This window comes from Cydia amplana, chromosome 4 (assembly GCF_948474715.1).
Source record: "Cydia amplana chromosome 4, ilCydAmpl1.1, whole genome shotgun sequence".
NCBI lineage: Eukaryota > Metazoa > Arthropoda > Insecta > Lepidoptera > Tortricidae > Cydia > Cydia amplana.
Genome location: NC_086072.1, coordinates 17,824,025 through 17,843,778, shown reverse-complemented (window position 1 = coordinate 17,843,778; position 19,754 = coordinate 17,824,025). Strand labels below are relative to the sequence as shown.

Below are 19,754 nucleotides of genomic sequence, written 5' to 3'. Positions count from 1 at the left end.
TTGGTTAAAAATACAAATTGTCCATCTAATCCTGCAATTCACTTTACAATATTTATGCCCCACATCATCATCATAATGTCACACGATAATGTAAAATGCAAACAGATGTGTTCGTTTTCCGTTGAACCCTTGGAATGATAACAGCTATTTAGTTGTGTTCACGCAACACGGCGCAACAACGTGGCAAAGCCGCAATTTAAAATGATAATAAATGGCTGTGCGTAACAAACGAGCGGGGTAGCCTTCGTACCTGTGCTAAATTGTTTTGTTATGTAAATATTACACGCAGTTGCTTATGCACATCTTGCATTTCTATCACTACGTTGATTACATTTGCAAGATTTCCTAAAGCGCGTGGTCGTTTCGTGCGATAAACTCGATGCGTTTCATGAGTACCATTGGTTTTTTTGCGTTGAGCACGTGAAATTGTTGAGACAAGTCAAAATTATTTAATTTAGCGAAAATAAATGGCTGAATAAAAATTATAAGCCTATGAATATGATGTCACTTAAACAATTGAGACAAATTAAAAATAGACATCAATCGCATTAGGTTTGGGCTACTTCGCAAAAGTAAAGGTCGTTTTAAGAGTGGAGTTTAAACAGCTTATATCCACAAAACTTGTACTGAATTTGCTTGCAACAGCTCTCAGTGGGAGAAATAAGAAACGGAATTGAATAAACATCACGGAAGTGGTGCAAAATGATGAGTTCAAATCTAAATTGCAATTGTAGAATCCGTGTCTATTCCGTATAAATTATACAAACTTGACAAGTAAATAGAAAACAAGAAGTCAATGAAAGCAATTGCAAAGCAAATTGAATTTACTTTCACTGTTCTTGTGAAAATAGATTGGGAGTTTACGCAATTTAAACAGCACGTTCCCTGTGGCTTTTCATTTGTAATTATTAGTCATAATTACTTGCTAAGCACTGTTTTAGTCTAAAATAATAATGTTAGTAAAATGACCGATTGTTTCGTGTTGTGTTAGATTTATATTATGTAGTAAGTCTACTAGTAGTACTATTAACTTTCAAAGTAGTACAACTTTCAACACATTACTTTACTTGACAGTTGAAAATTACATTCCACAGTTCACACAACCAGTGTAACAACACTTTAAAGAAAAATAAACGTCTACTACAAATATGTGGAAGCAGCGAAAACTTCAATTACTGGTTATTATTAAGTACAAATTGGGTAACCTGCCGATGTGCGCGGTATCATCATTCTCTCCCTGGTTCTGTTGCATTGCTCTGCTTTATTTATTGCTCCATCTTGGTCGAAACCGGCCAGAACATCGATAACGACATATAAATACTACTAGGATGATGTTACAACTAGTGTCCGACCGAAACATGTTTTTTTGCCGAAACCGAAACCGAAACCGAATGTTCGGCTTTGGCTCTAGTTTCGGCCGAAACCGAAACCGAAACCGAAACTTTTGAAGACTTGTTAAAATCGTTGAAAAAATGTCATAAAACCGCTTTTAAACTCATATTAAGGGGCTGTCAACACTCAATGTCTTTGAAATTGATGTTACTTTAGGGGCTCCGCCACGCCAATGACCTTCGATCTGAATCTCTTAGTTTTCTTATGTTTTTTGTAGCTTATCATATTAACAGCAACGGCTTTAATCTGTCAGCTCCCACGGCTCATATATGAGCCAGAACGCTTATGGTGACGTCATATCGTGGGATTCGACAGGTTAAGCAATAAATAGTATTCCATATTTACTTCAAAGTTCATTGTCTTCGAGATATTTGGCATCAAAGTTGAACAATTTTATGTGTCTGAAATTAAAATCAATTTGTCAAAACATTTACCTAAACCGCTAACGAGTAATCCACATTTATTTTTATTTCAATAGTTTTCTTATTATTCCCTTGAGCGCTGGTGGTGGTGGCCTAGCGGTGAGTAAGAGCGTGCGACTTTCAATCCAAAGGTCGCAGGTACAAACACTACAAACCCCGGCTCGTACCAATGAGTTTTTCGGAACTTAAAAAAAAAATATGTATGAAATATCATTTAATTGATATTTACCATTGAGGAAACCGGACTAGCCCGATAAAGCCTAGTTTACCCTCTGGATTGGAAGGTCAGTCTGATGGCAGTCGCTTTCGTAAAAACTAGTGCCGACGCCAATTCTTGGGATTAGTTGTCAAGTGGACCCCATGCTCCCATGAGCCGTGGCCAAAATGCTGGGATAACGCGAGGAAGATGATGAGTTTTCTTATTATTCCCTTGCCCAGGCCCAGTAACATGCGACAGTGCTATCTCATTTACTACGATACAATTAGTGGAATCCCCCATCATTAGTGGAATTGTGTTTAATAATAAACCGATTAATTTCTGTATACATAAATCCGTAGGTATATGTATTAATACTATTAATATTGGTTGTCCTACTTGTTCCACAACTTTTGATCTTTGTCACATAGTTTAGTTTCATAGAACGAAGTACATTGCGTATGTTTCGGCCCGGCCGAAAGGTTCGGCCGTTTTTTGGCCGAAACCGAAACTACGGCCGAAACATGATTTTTTGGCCGAAACTGGCCGAAACCGAAACCGAAACCGAACCTTCGGTCGGACACTAGTTACAACTGAAAAAAAAAGACCTTCACTGACAACTGAAGAAAATAAAGGTATCCGGTTGAATATAGGACGACCGGTCTGGCCTAGTGGGTAGTGATCCTGCCTGCTAAGCCGATGGTTCTGGGTTCGAATCCCGGTAAGGGCATTTATTTGTGTTATGAACACTAATATTTGTTCCGGAGTCATGGATGTTTTCTATGTATATAAGTATGTATATCGTCGCCTAGCACCCATAGTACAAGCTTTGCTTAGTTTGGGGCTAGGTTGATCTGTGTAAGATGTCCCAATATTTATTTATATTCACTTTTTTAAATAGAGGTGCGTGTTTGTTTATTGTCGGATGAATCGTTATAACGAAACGAAGTATCCGAAAATAAAGAATACTGGTAAACAGAAAAATCAAATTAAACCTCTTTGATTTTAATATCTCATTCGGAATGAATAAATTAGTGGAAGGCCATAAAAGTTACAGAAATAGAAAAGGTCGCCGCACTAGAGGCGGAAACGGGGCCGTGTTTCAATTTTACACAACTTTTTAAATCTCGATGTGTCCGTGGATGATATATGATCATATTGATCATCCTTTTAAATTACGAAACGCTCTTAAATTTAAGCGGGTTTGTATTTCACACAAATCGTGTAACTACTTACCACATGAAATGAGTAATGACACTAATTCACCGTACATTGCTGGTCAACAACTAATTGCTAGCTCTAGTAACAGTAGTACCGTCGTTACTTACCGACCGAATATGAACAATATTTTTTTTAATGTCATCGCTTTTCATTTTCAAGTTTGTGCTCATAAAACCAATATAATACATTTAGAAGCCGTGCACCCGCGCGTGTTTCCTCTCTACGGGGAACGTCAAACCGCAGATTGTTAGCCAAGCGCCATGATTATTATAATGACACCTGTCAACACGGAATATCCAATAAGTACCTTGAGCCGACGTGAGCGATGAATGTCGACACGGAGTAGTGTTCTCATCCATTTAAGTAACTACAGGCGAATGTTTGCATATTACCGTTGGTATTATAGAAGAGACCATGGATGGCCAGAATAGCGTTGGGACGCCTTCGGAGTCGCACTCTTCGGTAACAGAGGTCTGACCAACATCGAAAAACGGTATCTGCCTCCTCTTTATCGCCTTTGCGTATTTAAGCGACAGAAAGATCAATAACGTTTTTAGATTTTTAAGGCGGGTTGAAACTTAAAAGATACAGACGCCATCTAGGTAAGGCTAGAAGCTGCATGTGTGTGATGGCAGTAATCAAATCTATGGGGTGTAACGTAACCTTAGAAGGGTGGTAGTTCCTTGGGCGTGTTAGGTACCTTATTTTCTGAGATAAGTAAGTAAGCCCGCAAAAGAATTTTAGTCCGTTCTTTGAAATGGTTTTTATATAATTAAGACACAGCTGTGATTAAGTATGTATAATTAAGTCACAGTCACAGCATCATTTTTATTAAATAACCGATAGATCACCGTTGATTATTTCTGGTATTATTTTATATTGTTAATTATCGATTTGTCTGAAACAAAACCTCGCATGCACTCTGTGAGCGTTACGAATAGCAGGCATGTACTTTGAGCTAATAATCATTCCCTAAGGCGCGGGGCATAAGTTCACGATGAAATTGATTCCAAGCTGTTGAGGCAAATTGCTGGTATAAAATTGGGAAACACTAGACAGGCATTTGTTCACTTGGCCTTCATTCCTAGATTTTGATCTACGTTTTAAGGGGATCGCTGATAGTATATTAGTTCTAAAAATAACTCCATAATAAAGCACAGACAATTTTCTTTTTCAGAGCAGCTCTGAATGTTTGTAAAAATAACTTAATTGCCTAAATAATATGAATAGCATGTGTCAATTAACCTGGATATAATAAAAGGTAGAGGTACTGATAGTTCACAACACAAATATTTTTTTATTATCAATATATAAATTTCTTACTGCTTCCATGAAACGATTAATGATTTCAACATTACTCGATTGCATATACCTTTAAAAGCCGCAATTACAGCTATAAATTTCAGTTAATAAGTTAATAAGGAAGATAACTAACATTTTTAATACAAATGTTGTAACAGCACTCAGCATTGCTTCCTCTTTAATCGTCAAAACCTTACAATCTAATAAAACTGTTCCACCCAAGCCGAGTGAAGCGTGTAAATAGTTGTATTTTATTGTTTTACATATGCTAAAATGTAGTTTAACAGGGTGTCCACGATGTACAGCGAGCATGCTAGACTAGACCAGAAGAGATGCCTCTGTCAGATAAGATATAAGATAGGGCATGATGCAAATTGCAAACAAAAACCTGTGCAAATTAGATAACCGTTTAGCACTTATCAGTGAAGATGTACGCAATGTCTTCAGGAACTGAATAAAAATAGCCGAGAATAATATACTGTGTAAAATTAAGCATAATGTCCTTTAAGTGTCCGATAGTTTAATGGATAACTCAATAATGAATTTTGTTTGACGCCCTGCCTCTGTTTTTAATGTAAGATAGCTTGATTTTTATGTAACGGGAGCTGATGATTCTGCTGGTTTCTAAGCTGATGACGTTGAAGATTTGAAAATTGAACACAACAACTGTACCTACAGAATTAATTATGTGATGTGTGGACCCACTAAAGCGTGTTTTATCGTAACCTATACACATATTTTACATTGAAATGTTACTAAGTATGTACATTACGTTGCTATTATGTAACGAGAAATGCGTATACGCACTGCAAACGACTAACGCAATGTGGCAGATATCCATAATATATTTCGGATGTAAAGAAATAACTAGTTTTCCAATAAAATTCAAACTGCAGAAAAAAACTGTTTAAGTGAAAAAATATTTATTTTTATATTGTGAAACCGTTAATTTTCCCATTGACATTATTCGTATTACCTATTTAGTTTACTAGAGGTTTACACAGACCCTTGCCCCAGATGTTTGACAGGTGTAGATGGACCCTCGAAGGTAAAGATGGACGGTATAGCATTAATTAACCGTATTTTCATGTACTTATTGTAAAGGGTTAACTAATCTCGCCACGTATTTTCATAATAAATTATTATAGAAAGGGTTAACTAATCCTTATTGAAGGTGCCTTAGCCCCGCGCAAATTATTGTGAAGTCTGGCCGAGGCTCCGAGGTTATTCCCGCCAGGCCATCCAGGGTGACCTAGCCTGCGCGGGCTTCGACCCTAAGGAATGCTGGGATTGTGTAGCTCAAACTACACAATAAATGTAAGATTTTTTACTGTTTGTTATACATATGAGCTAACTTTATAGGCGCGACCTGAATTCTATTGTTTTGAAGTCTTTAATAATAATTTGCCTTTTAAATTGTAAAATAGGGTTAATATTTGAATACCTACTCGTTAAATATTTTTTTCACGGTATAACATTAGTATCATTTACATTTAAGTAAGAACTTAAGAGTATGGGTATGATGTGTGTGTGTGTGTATATAATAGATAACTTCATGGGGATCCTGAGCGATTTTTTTCTGCTTTGTACAGGCACAAGTGGCACAACCGGGGTTTGAATTCACGATCGTAGACCGTCACACAATGACTAATGGTTGAATACGGTATTTACGTCGGCTGGTAAATTTGTAGTAGATTAGTCTCTACAATACTCGTATCTGTATGCCGGTAATAATTCCGAATCAAAATGAACCTATCTCACCGTAAACCTAGCGCACTTTGTTTTTTACTGAATCTTGACGCTCACATATAAACTAGTTTTAAAGGGCATACGAGGGGCGTTCAATAAAAAGTGAGAATGAGTATGTTATATACAACTTTTATTAAATGTAATTTTATTTTTCGACATAGACACCTTTTAGCATAATACGCTTAGTATATCTTTTTTCTAAACTTAAAATTCCATTTCTAAAAATGGTTTCATCTTGAGTACTTAAAAAATCTTGTACTGCAGCGACTACCGCGTCGTCGTCTTCAAATTTCTTGCCTCTTAGGTATTCCTTCAATCTCGGAAATAGGTAGAAATCACTAGGGGCGAGGTCTGGTGAATACGGAGGATGCTTAAGGATATCGAACCCAGCATCACGTATTGCAGCCATTGCAACGGCGGACTTGTGTGCCGGTGCATTGTCCTGATGGAACAACACAATTTTCGAGAGTTTACCTCGCCGTTTTTCACGGATCTCATTGCGCAATGTTCTATTTGTTTGGCATATAAAGAGCCCGTAATAGTGGCTCCATGCTCGAGATACTCAATCATTACGACCCCTTTACCATCCCAAAAAACAGAGCCCAAGACCTTACCGGCAGATGGGCCCACCTTGAATTTCTTCGGAGTTGGAGATGATGGCCTTTTCCATGTCATAGACTGCAGTTTCGTTTCAGGGTTGTAATGATGGAGCCATGTTTCGTCCATTGTTATAAATCGCGCCAAAAAAAGTTCCCGGTCTTGCTGTATCAGGTCCAAAGCTTCTTGACAAATCTCGACTCTAGTTTGTTTTTGTGTGTCAGTAAGCATTCTGGGTACCCAACGCGCTGATACCTTTTTCATACCCAAGCGTTCATGTAAAATATTATGCACGCTCCCCGTTGAAATCTTTACATTTTCAGCAATAAAACGAACCGTGACACGACGATCCGCCAAAACTAAGTTTTCGACTTTTTTCACAATTTCTTCAGTTACTGCTGTAGTAGGGCGTCCGGAGCGGGGGTCATCCATGGTCGATGTTTTTCCACGTCTAAATTCGGCGCACCAACGTGCGACTGTCGAATACGGAGGAGCATTAGACCTTAAAGTGTCCCGTAAATCTAAATTGACTTGGTCCGTAGAAATTTTTTTCAAACGGCAGTATTTGATAACGGCGCGCAGTTCAAGTTTCTCCATTTTCGCTAACGTACTCAATAGCATCGCAAAGAAATCGCCGTATTTTTTTTAAACAAAAAACAATTAGTTTTTTTTTTCAGGGCAATCAGCTAGGTAGATTAGCTTTACCGGCCAGTATTTACTTTCCTAATATTTAAAGAGTTTGCATCTCATTCTCATTATATATTGAACGCCCCTCGTATTAGCAGTAGGTATGAGTATACAGCCGCAAACATAATTCATTTATTCCCGATACGCACCTACCTAGTCTACATACCTACAATTCATGTTCCTTTCAACGTTCCAAAGCAATTCGGCTATTCATATATTGTGTAAAATAAAAAGCATCGCTTCCGATTAAATATGGCGATCCGTCATCACCACCGATGGTACTCGAGCATCGACCGCCGCAATGCGGCGCAGCCATGATTCTTCGAAACCGACGTGTGCCTCACTTTTTGTTAAATGCCGTTTAACATGCAAACGTCTATGTTGATAGTTTCATTGTGTTTTGTTAGACGACTCAAAAATAAGTGTGGCTCTCTCTTTATCAGACTGCAAAGCAGGGACCGAATACCGGTATATTTTTCATACAAATTAACCGGTATTCAATTTCGGTATCTTGGTTGTTTATGTATATTCGCACTTAATTTAGCTAATCTGATCAATCATTATCCTTACCTAAATACTATTCAGTTATACTTTTAAAAAAATTGGTAATTATAAAAAAAAACAAAAATACTTTTTTTAGTCTTTTCTACTTTATTCATTATTTTTGTTAGAAAGTGCATTGTTTTTGTTCTAAAAATAGATTCCTCATCCTTAATTTATCTGAAAATTATATTTCACATGCCCTAGTACCTATAGCCTTAGAGAAATGTGACTTCAATTGAAGCGCGGCAGCGTCGAACTTCCCCCCCTCCCCCCCCACTAAATGCGCGGTGGCTCTGGATGTCTCTCGATCTTTATCAACTCAGGACCAGCTAAGAATTAATTGTGCCAAGTTTCAGCACATAGTCACAAAGTGCAAGGTTCCCATACAACAGCGTGCAGTATCAAAGCAGCTAATTGGACATAAGTGCTGGGCATTTACTGCGTAATAAATAGGTAAACTTAAATTGCGATATCGTCGCGTCGCTACAAGTACATGCGACCCACACCAATTCTGGTGTCTGGCTTGCGCCACCTAGCGGTCATATCTGTCGTAATAGACGCGTTTTGTTAGAGAGTGAATCTTCTGTACCTAGTACTATTATTTATTTTGTGCCTTAAGGGTTTTTTTTTAATAGGTACTTTAGTGTCGTAATTTTACACAAGAACGGCATATAGATTGTTCAGGAAGAAGAAACCGTTGTCGCAAAGTTTTTACTTGTTGACTTGTTTCATAGAATTCGTTTTCAGCTCTCGAGTTCTATCGGTCACGTTTTCAAAAACGTTTCAAATGTTTACGCCAAAAGCTATTGTTATGCGACACGTGACGGGGGTCAAGTGTAATATAAATATTATAAATAAAAATAGCAGCAGGTACTTTTTTGTTATGTAATATTTTATTAGGTACAATTAGGCACAATATTATTGCAGTGAAAAAAATAGATAAGTATGTAAGTCTACTACTGTTTCTGTTTGGCCGCCTACTGTTAGAATAATAGCCTTTAGGCATTAAGTCCGCCATTGGTACTTACTCTATTTTTTATTTATTGTGCAATAAAGTTTAAATAACAAAGTATGGAACTACCAGTGTAAATGTCAAATTTCTATGAACATCTCGTATAACAATGACGCTACTACACTTTAGTCGGTGCCGGTGCAAAGTTGGCTAAGACGGACTTTATCCAAATATGCTAAACTAACTTTCAAAACTACTAATAATAGTAATAATAGGGTACCTTTAGGTTAGCCTAATGCCCAGTAACAGGTTCTCTCTATATTGCTCTGTATAGCTGCGTCTCTGGCCTACGTTGCGCCAACGTAGGTACTCCAGAGAGAGAGGTACTAATCCTAATAGTCCTAAGTACCTAAGGAAACCCATCTTTATGTAGACAACATAATTAGGTTAGGACTGCGACTTGCTATTTCAGTCAATTTTATTTATTATACCCCTTTGCATTGGACGATAGCAAGGTCGTTCGTGAATAAAAGAGCAATAGAATAGCTACCTACCATTGTTTTCTTAAATAAATATGTTACCGGGAATTTCACCTGAGCAATCTTGGAAAAAGAAAATAAAAAAGCGGCCAAGTGCGAGTCGGACTCGCCCATGAAGGGTTCCGTATTTAGGGGATTTATGACGTATTAAAAAAAAACTACTTACTGGTAATGTACTTATTGGTAATGTACATCATATATTTTTTTTAGTTTTATCATTCTCTTATTTTAGAAGTTACAGGGACACACACACACACACACACACACACACACACACACACACACACACACACACACACACACACACACACACACACACACACACACACACATCATTTCTGAAGACCTATCCATAGATACCCCACACGTATTGTTTGGGTTTGATGAAAAAAAAAATTGAGTTTCAGTTCTAAGTATGGGGAACCCCCAAAATGTATTGATTTTTTTTTATTTTTGTGTGAAATCTTAATGCGGTTCACAGAATACATCTACTTACCAAGTTTCAACAGTATAGTTCTTATACTTTCGGAAAAAAGTGGCTGTGACATACGGACGGACAGACAGACAGACATGACGAATCCATAGATTAGATTAGATTTTAGATTTATTTATTTCAAGATGAAAATTACACTATAAATTTGCTACATTCGTCAAAATTATGTTTATCTTCTCATCATGATCGTCAAAAATTACATTATAAATTTAAAAATAAAAATAATAAAGGTCAGATGCAGAAGGCGGTGATCTTGGACACGGCGCGGATAGTCCGCCGGTTCCTCTCTCTGCAGCCCTGACCACCGGCTGCTTGGGCCTTGCCCCGCTGCTGGCGGCACCCTAGGTTAGGTTTTTTATAATATGTTTATAAGTATTTTGTATTGTTTTTGTAAGTGTTTTTGTATTTTATTTTTATATCCATATTATAAAATAACCTAACTTAAGACCAAAAATAAATAAAGAGAAAAATAATAAGATTAAGATTAATTATGTCTCCCAATAAGGATCGTCATGTACAAAGAAAAACATGTCAAAACAATTGAATATAAACCTAGTTAACATTAAAGTCGATGTCAACGTAAATAATTTGTAACTGTCATTAAAATGTCAAATAAAGATAAAAATATCACAAAAGAACAAAATGTCATGTTTTAAATACAAATCAACAATTGAATAATAAATAAAATTACATACATCGTTACAAATTCAATTCCATGTACTCATTTATAGAATACAGAGGGTTATCCAACAAAAGGTTTCTCAATTTGCGCTTAAATGTTTCGTCACACGGCTCATTTCTCAGATCGGCAGGAAGGTGCTCGTAGTAAGTCGGGCCGATGACACGTGGGTTCTTTCTTGAAAGTGCCATGCGACGGGGAACTGTTCTCAGACGCCCTGCAGCTCGAAGCAGTTTGCCCGGAAAGTTAATACGCGCAAATTGGGATATATTCTGTCTTACATATATCAGTACATCGAACAGGTATTGTGAGTAGTGCGTCATTATACGTTGAGAACCAAAGAGCTCTTTACAAGGGTGCCTGTCTTTTACACCGGCAAGTGTACGTATTGCGCGTTTCTGCATTATTAAAACTCTTTTTGCATCTGTTGAATTGCCCCAGAGCAGTGAGCCGTATGCCATGATAGAGTGGAAATGCGCAAAGTACACCTGCTTTAAGGCTTCTGCTGAGATAAGTGGCTTCAGTTTCCTCAACGCAAACGACGCACCACCCAATCGATCGCACAGGTTGTCTAAATGGGACTTCCAATTTAGAGTGTTGTCAATCATAAGGGTTCCTTTTTTGCCATTTGGCTACGGAACCCTAAAAATGGGTATTCCCAAGACGGTGTTGCATTTGTATTGTTATGTTACTACGTCGTGGTATTCCCAACTTATTATAAATTTAAAGTAGATTTCGACAATAGTGAATTATTTGACGAACAAGCGCATAAAAATAACAACACTGGGTAGGTACGAATAGTACGAATAGAAAAGTCATGGCCTTTTTGAATTTGACTTTACGAAGTTTTCGTTTTCCTATTTTGTACTTACTTCTTAAAAATAGTATGAATAAAGCGATACCTACATACTAAAGTACGAGTATACCTAAGATCGCTTTAACATGTTATGTTGATGTGTTATTTTTTCTATGTTTTGTTTGTTTTTGTTTTGTAATACTACACTACTATTAAGATATCAATCGGTTTGACACCCCCTTTGATTTTATTTACGAATTTATATATTAATTTTTCCTTTAAATTTTCTATTTGTGGTATCGTTCGCAGACGTGCCTGCTTGATAAAAAAAATATTTATAATTACATAAACAGTAGTGTATTTCAAAAGTTCCTAAAGTGTTAATTAAATACAATAGGATTAACTTCTTTCGTTTTTGCATTTAGCGGATAAGTCTATCAACCAATGTATATTAGGCAGTAAGCATCCCGAATAAAATAAAATAAAATAAAATAAAAAAAAAGTTAAGTAAGTTGTAGTAATAGAGTTTTTCGGAACTTATGTATTTACCAGTCGCTTTTCGGTGAAGGAAAACATCGTAAGGAAACCGGATTAATCCCAATACGGGCCTCTGTGTGTTGGAAGGTCAGATGGCAGTCGCTTTCGTAAAAACTAGTGCCTACGCCAATTACTGGGATTAGTTGCAAAGCGGACCCCAGGCTCCCATAAGCCGTGGCAAAATGCCGGGACAACGCGAGGAAGATGATGATGTATAATAAATAAAAAAGTTATTAAATATACATATTCTATTTGCCGAAGCATAGCAAATATAAAACTCGAAACTAAATAAATTAATTTAAATTATATGAACTACTAGCGCCATCTATCTTGTGTAGATAAAAACAGGCCCACATACCGCATAACACGCCATCTATTGGTACGCTTCGGAACTACGTAGAAAGCACCGACCATAGACCGTGCACGGTACAAGTAATTCTAGTAGATATCGCAAGATGGCGCGGAAGACAATTAATGAACATTTGCTATTTTTATGCAAAATAAAAAAATAATTCATAAACGGTATTTGAAATAATGTTAAACCAAAGTATCTACCTTACTTAATTGTCGACGGATTATAGATACTGTAATTATATATTAGTCTATCAAATTAATGATTATAAAATAATATTAGTAAACTATTTATTTTGACTAATTAATTATGCATGTCCAAATTGTTCATAAATAAAAATATACCATCAGTACCAAAATGAAGTATTTAGCGAACAATTCCTTTTTGTTATTGAAAATAGTTAGACATATAAAATAAATGTGGTTTGTTTGAATTAAACATAGACAAAATTAAATTAAATAATATGACAAGAAATAATGATAAAACCTAAAAAAAGTAAAAAAGAGAGCCGCCCGAACAGGGACTTGAACCCTGGACCCTTGGATTAAAAGTCCAATGCTCTACCGACTGAGCTATCCGGGCTCATGTCTGCCCAGTCGTAAAATAGGTAGAGCTTACGACAAACGGAATTTACTGATATGATGAATACAACGTCTCAATCCATTAGGTTAAAATAACTAAAATAATACAATTTACGTCTCAATCCATAGGGTTAAAATAATCATAATTTTTATAACTTACACGTGTACCATAAAAAATTAATAATACATGAACATGACCGACATTTCGTTTGTTCTCGTAAAGCTATACTAAATGCTCGTAGTTCCGCTACTCGCCGGTAGAGGGTGCTATATTTAGTATCTGTGTACTATGAGTTTGAATGTTTGAATCTATACCAATGTTAAATGTTAGGAAGGAAAAAATAAATTCAGCATTATAGTCATTGAGATATCAATCTTCTTACGTAAGATATTGTATGCTATCGAAAGCTTTCTTTGTCCATATAACAACTATGCAACGAATTTTGAGCGCGCCGACCGCGCAGACTTTCGATTTCTTGCAGTTGATTGATTCACCCTGCATAAAAATCCGTTTTCTGGCTGTACAGGTACTACCTCTACCTACTGTTGAATCCTTTACTAATCTAAGAACGTCTACCTACTGTAAGAAAATATCCTTGATATCTAATTCAGTTATGTACCTACTAAGAAAAACAGGGTATTTGTTTCGAGATTACTTAAGCCAATTAGCGGTATCTCAAATCAAAATTTAATGCAAACATATACTTTAAATTCTTTATCTTATAATTCCATTTTCAACTATTTTTATTTTTGAGATACCGCTAATTGGCTTAAGGGGGCAGCATGGTACTTTTCAAATAGTTTGGTTGGGTACGGTGACAGGTGTCATCATATTTTCGTTTATATTATACATTGAATGGATATAACAGCTATCACCGTACCCAAGCTATGTGAAAAATACTAGTACATACTACATAGTAGACAAAGAAATTATGTTACAAGCAGGCAAGTTTCACAATAACACAAGGTCCAGTAAAATGGAGTAAGAAACTGTTAGCCTCATTGCCGTCAAAACAACATGAAAAACTTCAAACCCCGCCAACAATGCTGCTTCTACCGGCAATAACCATTCACCCGATGAATGGGTGAATATAAGTTTGAAGGTAAAAACGCTGAACGTGTTAGTAAGAAAACGAAGGCTAACACTAACACAGAATTTCAGCAGAGATCTGACTACAATGGCATCAAAGGAAGACATTTTTGATATATTTATATACGTAGTTAAACTCTTGTTTTGACACAAACAATCGTCTTTCCTTTAATGTCGAACTTCTAAAGCCTATGCCTAGACTAGACACCTATGCTACAAAATAATAATCTGCTAAACACGAACTCCTCTAGTTGGTAATGTAAGTAAATGGGTTGTAAATCCGCCAAAAAAGCAAGCTTTTAAATTGATACTAGATTTCCACGTTTAATTCTATGCAATCTTGCTAATTTGACGTCGGATAAGCGAAAAATTCGACATGGTGGAATAAAATGACGTGTCGAGACTTTATCGAGAGATCGGCAATTTCCTATCGCACACCGAGATGTAAATTAAACCATAAAATTCCCTAGGACGTGACTGTCGCAAACGAACATGCATCTTTAGCGCTTGCTTTTAATTTCAACCTTGTTTATATCGGCGTGAGGTTTAGATGCGAGTTAGCGAAAGTAACTTGTTTTGATACGATTAGTGACGTCAGTGGAACATTGTGATGTGGGTTCTAGTAAATAGTTCTGCCGCGTCGTTAGGGATTCGTCTCGACGCGTCACTTTTATCAGCTAATGACTCACGGTGTGCGTCGCAAACTGCAGTACCTGTAACAGAAAGTTGGCCAGTTAGTGCATTCATTAGAGCGGCTTAGGCCTTGTTCTACCAGTGACGTGGTACAGAGCATCACATACTCCATATATATCATCTATATTTTTTCTTCTTATGATTTAGAGTGGAGGACGGAACATGACGTTAAAGACTCCTAGTGCTTTTTAACAGGCTTAGCGAAAATAGGGGTGGACTTGCCACTAAGGACCATCCATACCGCAGTTAACTTTTGTAGAGCAACACTGTGCAATACAATAACATAAGGTAAGTTACCTCCACACGAGTTAACTGTGGTGTTGATGCGCCTTTATAAAGCAGTACAAATCAAGAGTAGCAGGGGATACCAAGCATAATATGTACTTTTAGGTATTACATGTAAACATAAATTATTTATTATTGAAGAGGAAAGGCAGACCTAATCTACCTCTACCTTATCCTCAAACTAGGATACTTGACATATATCTGAAAGGTCTGGTGATTGAATACGAATATGGGTCAAACTAGTTACCCGGCAATGTTAGAAGGGTGGCGGCTATTACTTTTAGGGAGCAAAGAAAAGTAATGTTATTCAGGTGAATGTTTGTGTAGGTGCTGTTGTATTGTACCTAAGAAAAAATATAGAAGTCATTCGAACATAAGTACCTACATATTTAATATCAATAAAAATAATACGCATTAACTTAATATTGTCTTTGTCGAGAAAATCCGATAGGTATACGATTCTAATAGATCAAATGTCCATAGTATATGATAATAGATTTTTAAGACATGTTAAAATATGTATGAAACAAAACTATTACAGTAAGATTTGTTGAACAGTTGTAATTTTTTTGAAAATTTGAGAACTTTTCCAACTTTTTGGAACAAATTGCACATCTGTAGTCAAAAATAAGTTTTAGGCAAAAATTTCATTTTTGGTACAAGCTTTTATCGCTGACTGTACTTTTCTTACAACAGACAACTAATACTCATCGAGACAATTCTAAAAACCCCTAACACAATTAGGTTGCGTTGTTTCATCACACAGTTCCTATGGCCACCTCCTGTCTCCATCATCAGATCAGTTCGACAGTACCATATTATTGTATTGTCATCAGAACTACATACAGCTGCCAATTTTCATGACGCTATGATCCTTGGAAGATGGTTAAATTAGTTACCTTAGATTCCATTACATAGTTACATACAGGTCGACCTAATAAAAGCTTGTTAATGATATTTATCTGAATAGAGTTTCATTGTAGATACATAATATAAAATGAACCAAATTGGAAATGCTTCCGAGCCAACGATTTATGTTCATAAATCCTCATCATTCAATGTAATGGATAGCGTACCTACACAGCTCTCATGTAAAGTAATCCGCCTAGCCTAGACCTCGGCTAGCTCGTGGTTCGACACCCCTTATAATTTGCCAATTGCGTGTCGGCAGGGTGAAAAACCCTGGAATGCGGTGCAGGTTCAAGAACTTGACTTTGCTAATTAAACGTTCAACACACTGGGCGATCCGCAGGTAGTTTATACTGTGCTTACACGGAGGGATTATGATATCGTGGATTTTTATTTAAAATCGGATAAATGTTCTACAAATGCGGAAATAGAAAGAGTCTAATACCTATATACGTTTCGTCACAATTGCTAGATGAAGGATAAATTACCCAATGATGGTAGTACGGTAGTCAGCATTTACATTTAGTAAATTGAGTAGGTAAAGAAGGAACAAAAACATACATGTAAACCAATTATATCCCAATTCAATAAGAATGTGTAGAAAATTTGAGAAAACATAGAAACCTCAAAGATAGTTGCCATATAATATATATTACACGTTTGAAAGCGGTAAAGCTATCATTTACACGGTTGAATTGAATGTGGTATACTTAGTATGAAACTTTATGGCTCCTCTACACGATGGGCCAACGCTGGCCACTCCAAGGGACGCATTTATGCGTTAGAGGGAGCAAGTGATATTGCTATCTCATTCTACCGCATGGCTGCGTCCCTTGGAGTGGCTTTTTATTTCCTGTCGGCGAATCATTCTTAGTCTAAAGATTCTGTCGTCGAAATACTCACAGACGAAACGTTCTGTCGGCGAACAGTTAAGCGACGAAACGATTGTCGGCGGACGGTTTCAGATTCTCGTGTAGAGGAGCCATTATAAACGACAAAAAACCTCTTGAGATCGTTTCATCGTTCAAGTCAAGACATGACCACATGTCTGGTCTTAGTCATCAATCAAAAAAAAATATGTCGAAAAAAAAACTACGCTACGCAACGTTGGCTATCAATTAGCAAATGTGATGTGATTAAATTTACCTTTATACCTTTTATTTACGAAGCGGTGCTTAACCGCCGATATGCAAGTGTTGCAATCCTGATTGATAGTGTCAATAGTAGGTTAATAAATATACCTAAATAGTCTTAATTTTACTTAATGCAGCAGCTAAATAAACTTACGTTAATAAACAAATCTCTTATCTTGCAGAAGTTACTTTTTAGCTATAAATAAGTATTCCCCTTATCAATTAGCCGAGGTATTGTCCCAATATATTACCTAAACATAGTGTAAATGTAATGTTTTGTTTTAGCGCTCACTTTGTAAATATTTAGTTTTAAGTAGGGCTTCCAAATACTGGACTTCTCACAATACCGGTATTAATACCGAAAATGTCTTCATCAATACCGGGATCCCGGTATTGGATATGAATCGCTTAAAAAATCATAGTTTTATTAAAAAGGGGAAATAAAATAGCTCACTGGAATACCAGATATGTCCTAAAAGCTATTACAACAATAAACAATCAATGCCGCCATATGCAATACTAATTTTATTTCACACTCTAGGTTGGCAATAACTTTATCCAATTTGTTGACTTCACCTAACCAGTCACATTTTTAGTCCAACTTAACTAACCAGACAACTTGTTTCAAATTTCCGTCAAAATTGGTTTGCCATTATTACAGTTAGAGCGGTTTCGCACTACGTCCGATCCGAATCCGATCCGAACCCGTGAAAATATGGCCCGAAGTAGCCGTAGAACTAATTCTATGGTAATTTACGCACTAGATCCGATCTCCGTCATCCGATTTCGGAAAGAAATTAGACGGATCTAGTGTGTAAATTACCATAGAAATAGTTCTACGGCTACTTCAGACCATATTTTCACGGATTCGGATCGGACGTAGTGCGAAACCGCTATTATCCTTGCTCTTTCATTTTATTTCCTGATAAAATTATAAGAACTAATTATGTTAATGTCACTATCATCATATTCATCACTCTCAAAACTTCAGGATTCATCCACCACCAACCACCAAATATTTGCATTTATAGGCAACGATTTTGTTTCAATAATAAAATGAGGGCTAGAGGCCAGTTAGAGTTAAGAGTAGTTAGACCAAGAAAAGTTTACAACGATTTTGATAGCACACGCAGTGCAAGTTTTATTTTAAATGTTAATCTTCTATGAAATTGCTATCAAAATCGTTGCAGATTTTACTTGGTCTAACTCTAGATGCGTCTGACGTTTAGTAAGCTTTTTGATACAGCCGAATATAATGGATTTAAAGGGTTTATACTGCACAATTCCCTCGTTTTTAAAATACCGGGATCCCGGTATTGCATTTAAAAATACCGGTATTGAAAAATGCGTTTAAAAATACGAGATCCCGGTATTTCGGGATCCGGGATCCCATTATTCGAAGCCCTAGTTTTAAGTTATATAAGTTTCTCATATAAATGAATTGTAAAAATTCTTTTGAGAAATAAAGATCTTGGAACCGAACTTATCGTCCCTATCCATAATAAACAACAGTGTCGCAAAAAATTATATAAAGTTAAAGGATTACCTACTCTTTGAAATCTTATAACTTAAGCATTATGTAGACAAATTTGTAGGCGCTCTAGGTGCTGCAAAAACAAAAGATAACACGTTTAATAAATAATACACACGTAACTATAAATACGATACAGTGGATAATAAAGTAGTTAACTTGGTTTAGTAAACTCAAGATACAATCGTAATTGGGGGCGCGTGTGATTCGCTCCATTAGTTCCTAGACAACCCGACGATTTAGTAGACGGTCGTTAAATTAATTAGGAACAAAGTTAAAGCACAGACAAGTGAAAAGTAAAAGACTGTTCATCTTCATAAAAAGTTTACAAAATCGCATGCTTTCCTAGTTGTAAGCGGGCCACTTTAACAGGTTTCGGATAGAGAAATAAAACGCAATGCCATTTATTCTTACGCTATCAGAGACAAGCTTTTAAAGAAATATGGGCAATGTATAAAGATTGAAAGTCTTTATCATTCACTCTCTCTGTTCATTTACGATCAGTAACAATTGAAGACATCTTTCGTAACGATAAAATGCAATAAGAGAATTAGGTCCGGCAACGCCCAATGACGTGGATGACGCGCCTAGGCCAGACAGAAAGGCAGGCAATTCAGGCGGCTATTACAACAAATATGTCTATTAGTCAGGCACGGTTAATCAATACACTCTAAAAAACGAAGACCAACTAAGAGCAGTTTTCTCTTAGTTGACGTTAAGTTAATTATAACAATAACGATCTTATATAAATCAAAGAAAGCTGATTACTTAAAACAATAAGTGTATCTGTGATTGAACTAATAAAGTAGGTATGTTATTAATCCTAACAATTGTATACTTTGCATCTATCATTAACTTGTTGGCATAATTATGTAACGTAGGTTGATTCAATCCTTAACAAATTAATTAAAACAGATAAATATGTTAATAGTTATGAACATTTTAATAGTTTATGTGATTATTTTGTCTTTGTTGATTTACATAAGACTTGGTATTTTAATCAACTAAACATATAATATTTAGAACAACGAAGATAAAACATTCAATCCCATTATGATCAAGTTATTGTATTAAT

The 19,754-nt window shown here is 36.3% G+C and overlaps 1 protein-coding gene and 1 non-coding gene across 8 annotated transcripts in view; both read right to left on the bottom strand.

The window, feature by feature from the left end:
* The window catches only part of LOC134647332 (protein bunched, class 2/F/G isoform-like), a 208,218-nt gene that overhangs the window by 102,083 nt on the left and 86,381 nt on the right, over positions 1 to 19,754 (bottom strand). Inside the window, exon 2 of one of the 7 annotated variants that reach the window (XM_063501659.1) lies at positions 14,818 to 14,841. The exons of the other annotated variants lie outside the window; for them this stretch is intronic. Coding sequence (XP_063357729.1) covers positions 14,818 to 14,841 — 24 coding nt within the window. The remainder of the gene's footprint in view (positions 1 to 14,817; positions 14,842 to 19,754) is intronic. 7 annotated transcript variants of the gene reach the window in all.
* Positions 12,967 to 13,039, bottom strand: Trnak-uuu (transfer RNA lysine (anticodon UUU)). The gene has a single exon. It is a non-coding gene; the product is annotated as a tRNA-Lys (tRNA).